General features: G+C 37.8%; 1 protein-coding gene across 4 annotated transcripts in view; it reads left to right on the top strand.

Moving 5' to 3' along the window:
• The first annotated feature begins 3,271 nt into the window (after window positions 1-3,271).
• The window catches only part of pard6a (par-6 family cell polarity regulator alpha), a 37,362-nt gene continuing 30,212 nt past the window's right edge, over window positions 3,272-10,421 (top strand). Inside the window, exons 1-3 of one of the 4 annotated variants that reach the window (XM_008410904.2) lie at window positions 3,274-3,569; window positions 3,638-3,794; window positions 10,084-10,306. In XM_008410904.2, coding sequence (XP_008409126.1) covers window positions 3,672-3,794; window positions 10,084-10,306 — 346 coding nt within the window. In that variant the 5' untranslated portion in view covers window positions 3,274-3,569; window positions 3,638-3,671. Of the gene's footprint in view, window positions 3,795-10,083; window positions 10,307-10,421 lie in introns of all 4 variants that reach the window. The other 3 variants (XM_008410905.2, XM_017305521.1, XM_008410903.2) reach the window with 3 other exon arrangements.

Consider the following 10,421-nt stretch of genomic DNA (forward strand, 5'->3'; position numbering starts at 1 on the left):
GATGAGTATGGATGTAAGTGTAAAAACTCATTCTGAAGCATTTAGCATGATATACTCTGTTCAGAGAACTGTGGAGGCAGTCCTGTCAATCTTAGTATTTCCTAATCTTCAGTTTCAACAGGAGTAGCTTTAATGTATCTGGGTTTTTTATGCAGGCTGCATAAGGATTCATCCTGTTGGGATAATTTCTTCCTAGAATTTAAAWAGTCTGTTTTTGACTGGCCAGATTAAACCTCTTAGCTAAGCTGTGTGGTTTAATGTGTTTATCTAATAGAGGCAGGATTGTAACTATTAACTACGTGTAAATAAATTCTCTTCATTAAAAATTCAAATAATTCCTTTAAGTTGGTTTTTACAGGCTTTTATTCCCTCTTGTTCTTCTAAATACAAATAGGTAAAGTGCAACAGAAAGCCAACCGGATTTGGGTAAAGTTGTGTCATACATAAAAACCAGTCCTTCCACAGATCCACACCCACTCAGATGGGTATGACCTGCCCAGTAGCTGGGACATTCCACACATAGTAGATCCACATCGGATGAACCTGATGTCACACACCTCACAGAAAAGGACATCTGGCTTAAAAACTGCATTCCTTTTTAACCTTTCAGTCATTTGGAAGCTTTTTGATTAATGTTCTTCAGCAATTTATGTCATGAAATTTAAAGGGGAAATGACAACGAGACAGAATTATTGGCTCAAAATCATAAGGTTTGTACTAAGCTGGTTTTGGCCATGATACCATTTCCTCTTTCAGTTAGTGGAGACTTATACAAATATCACACTAGCCCCACCCACACCTCCATCATTCAGATGATACTCCACTGTCCTGTTCCTGCTATGTGACCATTTTGAAAACAGCATTTAGATCACAAGAACCATTTTTAATTACTTATTTTTGAGAGACTTGGTTCCCTGTATGTGTTTTGTTTTAGAGGAAGTATGGTTGGCTTTTAAATTCCTGCTTTTGTAGGATTCCTACACAGTTGTTTTCAACTTTCAAATAGAATCCAGCAATTGGCAAATGTTGAATGGTCAAGTAAGTTAAACACTCTTCAATTGACTAGCATATTTAAAATGTATTTGCTATTCAGAATAGCGTCTTGCTGCAGAGGAATATTTGCTCTCTACATAAAACACTGGAAGTCAGTGAGAACTGGCAGAGGAGTGAGTAGATAAGTAATGGACTGGATTTACATTACACTTTTCTAGCTAAACTTGTGATTAAAAGTGCTTTACACGAGAGCCATATTTTTTACATCACTAACACAGGGCCACATTGACATTTGTGAGCAGCTGGAATCAAACCCACAACTTTTTGGACTGCATGACGACTGCTTTTTTTATTTTATTTTTTTACAGTGCAAGGAAAATACTCTCTAAACAAGTCAGAAATTAAAATCTAGACAGGACAGTTCTAATAGCCCATGTTAGTGGTGCTCCTTTTTTAAAGCCTAACAGATTTCAATTTCTACTTATTGTAAAAACCMAAAAAAAAAAKAACCAAAAAGAAAAACACTTGGGAAGATGAGTGGRCTGACCATTTATTAAATGGACTAAATAGCAGAATATGTTGTACATGATCTAACCTTCATCATTTGTTAAATAAAGCGCACTTCAGATAAAGTTCTGAATTTCAGTTTTTTTATTCAATTATAAGAACTGAAGATAAGATCAGAAAACAACACAGGATGGTTTACACAGATGGAAGTGAATTTATTGTGCAGGACATTACCAGCTGACTTGAAGATAAAAGTGTTAAAGTGGGCTACAACAAAGTAAATGGACTGSAAATGATTAATCGCCCAGAATAGTTTATGGCGAAAACTGAAAATATACATATACTGAAGCATTATCCTATTAAATTCTTCTGAGAAATGTTTTAGAAAATCTTCAGTAGCAAAATGAAAGTTAACAAAATGTCTTTTAAACATCTATTATTCAGTTCAATTCAGTTTTTTGACATTGAGCCAATTCACAACAAATGCCATCTTGAGGCATTTACAAAAAATATGTTCCTGTTGATCCTAGTTATCAAACAGTACAGTACAATTAGTTATTCAAAGTAGCTTTAAAAGTTTCTATCTAAGTAAACCCAGTAGATTGCATTGAGTCATTGACTTGCAGAACTCTGTAACATACTTTTTGGTAAAGCATTTATTAAATAAATGAAAGGTATTTAATGTATCACAAACTACAACTGAGCAGTTGTAATTTATGATACACCTTTCTGTTTTTCTGCTACGAATGAAGTAAAACCTGTGTCTTAAGCCTGTGGAGCTCCTTTCAAGGTACACACGAACCCGGGCCCTGGTACTGACTGGTACTGAGATGATTAGGACTAAGAGCCTGGAGGAGAAAGCAAACTGAGTAAAAAGAGAAAAAGAGGGGGGCAAACAGCTTACACACAAACACACTTCGTGATGTGGTATGCAACCATTTGAAAATGTCACTGTGAACCAGTTGTTACTCCTGTCTTCATGACAATTAAGTTAATATTTCTTAAGTAACAAAAACTAAAACGTGACATTTGTGAGCAGCTGGAATCAAACCCACAACTTTTTGGACTGCATGACAACTGCTTTTTTTTTTTTTTTTTTTTTTTTTTTTTTTTTTTTACAGTGCAAGGAAAATACTCTCTAAACAAGTCAGAAATTAAAATCTAGACAGGATAGTGGATAGTGTCACTGCATGTTTTCTGATTTTCCAACCATGCGCTGAAAAGCCAACAGATTATTGTAACATCACTCAAATTCTCTTTCCCCTTCTTCCTCCTTATGGCTCAATAAAATGAGTTCAGTTTWAAAAAAATGGTTGAACTTTTCTTCTAAGTATGTATTATTATGTCTTTCTTGTTGCTAGGATTGGCCCAAACAGTTCAAACTCTCAGACATGACCCTGGTGAAACAGGGTGGAAACTCAGGTTTTTCAGGTATGTTCAGCAACAGGCTCCAGCTGGTTTTAATTCTTGTCATACCTGAGGTGAATGACCAAACGTCACTGGATAACAAAGAGAATGACAACTGTGCAGCTGAACTATCAATCTGATATTTGTAACTTCACCTTGTATTCACTATGATAGTGGGGTAGAGGGGTTTGGGGGTTGTGGTGGGGGGGAGTGTTTTAGTAATCTGGAAGCCAAGAAATTTAGGCTAAAATTAGTTATGACGTGTGCAGAAATGCAGTCAGTACTGCAGCTGACAGTAGTGGATATCAGTGGGCCAGTAGGGCTGGCTGGTGTTGCGTTATTACCCTTATGCCATGTCCCGCCCCCTTTTGCTGCGTCCTTCTGTCTGGCCCTGGGTGGGGGTTGGGGGTGTGGGGCAACTGGCACCTCACGTCCCATACCGGATCTACTAGACTCCACCTGTCAGGATGGCTGCTCTCTTTCTTTTTTGCATGCGCATGCACGCGCGCGCGCGCGTGCGTGTGTGTGTGTGTGTGTATGTTGTGGGGGAATAACGCTGTCGCGTGCTGACTCAGGACGAAATGCGACGCAGCAGCTAATCGCGGTTGATTTGTGCTTCTGATTTTAACCTAGACTAACAGGAACACGGAACACTTCCTCAGGTGAAAGAGGACTGCTTTTTTCACGGAGTCAACTTTATGCTTAGCATTCCGCTTTCTTCTATTCGCAGTCACACAGGAGGAAACATATCCCAGCTCTAGTGGATGTTTTTATCTGCAGTGCCTCAGCCGAACGGAGAACCGAGGAGCAGAATGTCAAGACAGTCACAGCAGCAGCACCGGACCCCCACAAGACACACTGATAACACGGTGGAGGTCAAGAGCAAAGTGAGTGTTTTGTTTCATCGTTTATATTTTACTGTAATGAAATAAGAGGATAGAAGGTGCCGTTCGTGTTGTGGCTCGGGCAGCAACAGAACCTTTTGCTGTAGCTCAGGTGAGATTCATGATGTCTCCCTGGAGTGTGGGGGTGAAACTGGCTGATTTTTGTTAAACGGGGCGGCAGAAATTTTCGGACACTGCAGTTTCCCGAGGTAAACATGTCAAATGTCACGACAGAGTAGTAGATAGATGGCGCATTCAGGCACCAGGCCGACCTGGTAGCCTGTCTTTTTAAAGCTGCATTTACCCCATTGTCGCCGCTTGATGCACACAATTGTTAATGTCACTCCAGTTTCCCGCTGATCCTCAAAGTATAAACCTGACCTAAAACAACACAATAGTTCTTTGCTCCTGTGAAACTGGCAAATAGCTGAAATGTACCGTAACCTTTACCTAAACTGTAATAGGGTGGGTTGAGATAGGAAATATTTCTGGTTTTTAGTTGAAGCTTTCGCTTCTTTTGACTCTAATTAAAGGTGTAGCAATTACTCAGATTATTACTTTGAACATACATTTTGTGTCTCACTGTGTGTTACAAAAGCAAACTAAACTATTCCTGTTTTAGGTCTCAAAATTAACCACATAACAGAACTATATTTATCCTGATAATTATAATTTCTTTAATTCTGGAGTTTATATAGGCCTACTCGTACGTTTTTCTTGTAGCTTAATTAACAACATATCAACAGGCACCACATTTGTCTGAATGAAAATGCGCCATATTTACCTGAAGCTGTGTGATTTCAGCCTGAACAGTATGAGATCCGAGTTAACTGTGAACTCTAGGTGTTAGATTTGGACATCTTTTGGAAAGTAGCATTGTCCTCCAGAAGATTTAGGATAAGGGCGACTCGTTAAATAATAACATTCAAACAACCCTAACAAATGTGCTTTCTTGTTTTCATAACAATTTAACAATGTTTATTAGAATCAAAAATAGTATTTGTGACATTTTAAGAGCCTTAACACTTCTGACAACAGAAGTGTTAAGGCTTTGATTTAACTAGTTTCATAAGGTACTCTGCTCTGGTCCAGACACTGACTGGTCTCTGCTTGTTCTACTTAACTACTTGGTTGAAAATATATGTTGAAAATATAGATTTTATGTTTTGTTATTTTGGCTGAAATCATATGCCATGGGGATGGCCCAGCATCCCTGGACAAGTTTTCATTCCAGAAAACAGAAAAACAGGTTAAAGTGACTATGGCCTGATATTAACCAAATACGGTAGTAGACTGAGTAACCCTCCTCCCATTTCATCCTGTGGAAGAAGCAGAGCAAGGCTCTTGCAGTCTGTTCTCAAATGCAACTAAATGGGATAAAATTGGTCCAATCTTTAGGCAAAACTCTTAACCTCAGGTCCTTACAGATACTGTTCTGTTTCTCAAGCAGAAATGTTAACACAATTTTTGTCTTTCTCAGTCTACGTATAGCTACTCTGATATCCAAGATTTTGTTTAGTTTTTTCTTGAGCAGGTATAATGTCCGCCAGGGAGTTTCAAACATTGAGACAATACATCACCATTACATTACATAAATACATTAAAGAGAGAATATAAAGAATATAAAGTTTTAACTTATAACTTTGGGAAACTTACCTTGTTATGATAAGCTCCAGACAAGATGCCATACTGCTGTTTCCCGGGCAAACACGTGACGTCACAGATAAGTTGCGATTCTGGGAGCAACTCTTTATCAAACACCATCTCTTTAGGGAAACTGACAAACCTATCTTTGAATTTGACTAAACAAGTGTTTAATTAACATTGTATTTTTAACATACAACACCAACACTGATAATATAACACTTTTGATTATCCTCTGTAGATTTTGATTCATTCCCTAAAAGATTTATTATGGAAAGTTTTTTTTTCTTTCCATTTAATATTGTCTTTAAATGCTGGTTCTCTAAGATGCAAATACAAGTAAAATGCCTTACCTAGGAAAAAAACTGTATTGTACAATTATTTTGCAGTAGTTTACTGCCAGTCGTCAGTCTTGATTGTGACAAGAGAAGACATCAAATTGACAATATCCTACCGTATTTTGGAATAACAGTATGTTACTGCTGGAATTCCGCTGTAAATTTACAGCCATTTCTAAGAGTGCAGGAGGAAGTGCGTTCAGACCCCAGCGGGTGAAGTGCTGGTAATTTAAGTGAGTAATTTAATTTATTATAAGTTATTGGGGCCACAGTCAGTGGTTTTTGTCACTACAGAGAAAAATGTAGATGCATTTATCTGCTTAATTTGTGATGGGATCTGGATTCACGGTGAATATTATCTAAACCGCATAAAATGCAGCTAAATAGCCGATGTTAATATGATTGTAATTTCACGGATAAAAATAGTACATGACCGATTTTTTTTATGTTGTCGGTCAAGATAACGGATAACAAAAAAAGTCTAGCGCGACCTGCTGCCCCTGACACCAACTCACACACATCTTCATTCACAGTCTTACTTGTAAATTGATTTTTCTTTTCTTGGACATTTTGATGTTAACTTGTCGATGTCTCAGTGCTGGTAAAATCAATAAGCAGTTTGACATGCAAGTGCAGGGGGGGGAGGAGCTGGGGGTGCTTGAGCACCTGCCCTTTTTGCTCCTTGCCCCCAAGTGCCCTTTTAGTCAATTTTTTTATTTATTTTTTGGTATTATTATTTCCTAAGCCCTGTTTTGACACATAAAAAAATTTGCTAAAATTCTTTGCTTTTTTGTTTCTTTTTTGTACAACATAATAAGCCGGTCACCTTGTTACCTTTGACCTTTTGCCCGTGACGCATGACGCAATTGCCTCTCGCGCAGTGAGATAAGGCGGCTAACTGGAGCTCAACGTAGCGAACGTTCCAGATTGCAGAACAGTTTTTGGTAAATTATAAAAAAAAAAACGTTTTTGGTGAATAAAGTGGAGTAGACCTTCTACTTGTCAGATGACGGAAAACGTTGAAGTATCGTTTCTGCTTCAGCACGGAGTCTCGGTTTAAGCAGAAAGGTAATGAAATACAACAGACACTGACAGGCCTCTGCRTCTGCCTTTCTCTGAWGAACTACTGAGCGGGAGGAGACARCCAGGTGAGGAAAAACTGTTCTTATCTATCGATTTAGTATTTTTATCATACAAACATTAGGCTGTTGTTGATGTGCTATTAGCTAGCTGCTAGCTAACGACTTTGCTAGCAACGCTAGATAACAAAAAAGCTTCTTCCCTGTATCTTTAATGATATCAGTCATTCTTTAGTATTGCTTATGCAATAGGGGAGCATCGCCCGTCCAAAACCGATCATCTCCATAATGGATATATGTCCGATCTTCTAATTTCCTTTGCTGCATAATGTACATTGCATTTATTCAGACGTTAGGTAAATGTATCTTGAAGGCTTAAATAATAGTACAACAAGGATATTCATTTAGAATTAAAAATAACTCGCCCTGAATTACCAAGATAGATATAATGTATGTAATAAACGTGTGTCATTAATGAAGGGGAAAAATCTCAACCCAGACTTTAAGTTTAGGGTCTGGTTTGCAGAGTATGAAGTTAAATTTGTTTCCCAATTATCCAATGGCAAATAAAAAAACTAACCTCAGTTAAGTAAAATAAAATTGTAATCAAAACTTTTGGAATTGTAATGATTCCTTTAAAAAAAAGTTTTGTTTAAAAGAATTTTTTTTAATTAACTAATTTTTACCAAACATAAACATTTATTTGCACACATCATAAATCTTTTGTTGTGATTTTAGGCCCTGCTCAAGACGTCATGTGAAAATCACAAGCAAAACTTTGAGTCACAAACAAAAACTTAGAATAGCAAGAAAATATTTCTGACAAGCGCAAATAAGTTTGTTTTGCAAAAAAGAAAATTCACTTCATGAGTCAAAAATGTGTGATTTAAATTTTTTTAAGTTTTTTTTAAGCAAAACTCAGTAGGCTTTTCTCATGGTGGCATGCATTAACAATTCAATTTTTTTTTTTTCTGCAGTTCCACGTTAAAGTTTGATGCAGCTCTGCTTTCCTGAATGGACCATCTTCATCTCCACTGCAAGTGTAGCAAACAGGCAGCTCTTTGTTTTATAGATTACAGTACACTAAAAGGTTGCATTGTGCCCTTGTTTATATTTTTAATAGTGTAAGTCTGTAAAGACAAATTATGTAAATTAGAGCTAGACCACCAGCTCTGATTTACATATCTTGCCAAATTGCGGGTTTGAATATTGCAATACTTTCCTATAACAAAATAAACCTGCAGAAAGAAACTAATAATAAAATATCTTACATAGGCATAGTGTWATGCTCTATATGGAGATGTTTGTTAGCTTTTTTTTATTGTATATCTCACAATTTTGTAATTTATCATTGTTTATTAAACTCTAAAAGCTGAGAGACTGTTAATATTCTGTCCTAGAAKGCGGTTAGATGGGCCCTTTTTTGTTGTTGAGCATCTGCCCCTTTAGTGGTCTCTGCACGGCCCTGCAGCTTGAAGTGACTCTGCTGCTCTCTCGTGGCGAGAAACCGTAATGTTGGCTGGCAACAATCGGAATGCATTATGGGAGATGTAGTTTGAAGTCATTTCGTGCCGAAAATATATTTTAAGTCAGTCATGGGCCTATAAAATGACATGGCGGGCCACATGTGGCCCGCGGGCCTTGAGTTTGACACATGTGGTTTAGAGGATGAAAACACTAGACTCAGAGCAAAACTCAGATGACCCAGCTTTACCTAACATGTAAACGAACCATCTGCACGATTCTGGGAGCTCACCCGAAGCATCAAATGAGCCTCAAAAATACATGTGCACTCGTAACTGGATCTGTGTGTAAATGCAGTTTTGTGTGTGTGTACCAGGTGACTTGTGCGTACTTTTTCAACATTTATAGGCGTAGGAGAAGGTTTATTTTATTTTTAAGGATTACAAATCCAGTATTACATATGCGCAGATATTTTTACACACACACAAATCTTTTTACGCACGCACAAATCCTTTTACGCACGCACAAATCTTTTTACACACGCACAAATCTTTTTACACACAGAGAAATCTTTTTACACACGCACAGATATTTTTGTCAGACTGTTTTCACTCCATAGGAGGGTTTTGATTTGAAATGTGTAGATAAACTCCAAAACAAAGGCCAAAGATCTGGTCAAGATGCTGCTGAAGCTGGTAAGATGGAGTCATTATCCACATTGAAACGTGTCGGTACCAACTTGAGCTAAATGGCCATCAAGCGAGGAATAAGTCTTTAATTGAAAATACACAGACAGATTACAGTTTGCAAAGGCACACATGGACAAAGATCTTCATTTTTGGGCACACTTTWGGGTTTGAACTGAAGTAACTTAAAGACAGYAAAATCAATGTTGTAATGTGGCCATCACAAAACCCCGATATTAATCCTATGGAGAATTTCTGGGGAGATCTGAAAARGTGTGTGTGATTGAGGCTGCGTTGACCTGCTAATCTGACTGAGTTACACTGGTTCTGTGAGGAGGAATGGACCAGAACTCCAGCAAACTATCACGAGAAGCTTGTGGAAATCCAAAATCTGCCATACATTTTAGAAGACAATTATCCCTTCCTGACCAAATGTTTGTAAACTTCTGAATGAAACAAAAGTTATAAAAAATGTTCTAACAAAAATATTCAGACATTTAGCAAATATAAATAATTTTGATAATTTTAGCTATCCTAAAAAGAAGAAGTTTGGTCTGATTTAATTTTAGATAGTGAGGAAAAAAAATTTGTATTTTCTTTGGTGTATGTAAATATTTAGTTTCAAATGTACTTAGGTTATTCATCCATGACAAAGGGGTCCAGGGTTTGACTCCCAAGCAGGTTTCCCCCCTTTTTCTTTCTGCCCCTCTTTTTAGTGTGAAAAAAATATCAGTAGTTCAACTAATTACAATGAGACTGTTTCAGTGAGTTGTATTAATTCAGTCTAACTAGTCATATTAACCTGCGACAGACTGGCGACCTGTACAGGGTGACCCTGCCTCTCGCCTGGAACGTTAGCTGGAGATGGACACCAGCAACCCTCCTGACCCCACTAGGGACAAGGGTGTATAGAAAATGGATGGATGGATAGTCATATTAACTGTAAGAAGTTAGGGTACATTGCTAAGATACTTATATCTTAGCAATGTAAGGGGTTTGAAGCTTAAACTAAAACAGAGGTGTATAGTTTGTGAACAGTTTGTAAGAATTATTTCTGATGGTTACTTTTTGACTTCTGCAGTTTGAGGCAGAGTACCGTCGCTTTGGTCTGAAGAGGAATGGATTTGGTGGCTTCCAAGAGTTCTACCACCTCCTCCAAAACATCCATCACATCCACGGTGTGGAGGTGCTGCTGGAATATGCTGATATCCATGGAGATCTCCTCCCAATCAACAATGATGAAAACTTCCACAAAGCTGTTTCTTCAGCCAATCCAGTGTTGCGGATTATTATAACAAAGAAAGGTAAGAGTCATAAAGGTGAGATGATTTAGGGCAGTGTTCCGCAACCTTCTTTGGGCCAGCGCCCCCCTAGCCTTTATCCAGGTCCCTCTCTGCCCCCCACCAAAGAATTTGCAGG

The sequence above is a fragment of the Poecilia reticulata genome, linkage group LG6 (assembly GCF_000633615.1).
Source record: "Poecilia reticulata strain Guanapo linkage group LG6, Guppy_female_1.0+MT, whole genome shotgun sequence".
Taxonomy (NCBI): Eukaryota; Metazoa; Chordata; class Actinopteri; order Cyprinodontiformes; family Poeciliidae; genus Poecilia; species Poecilia reticulata.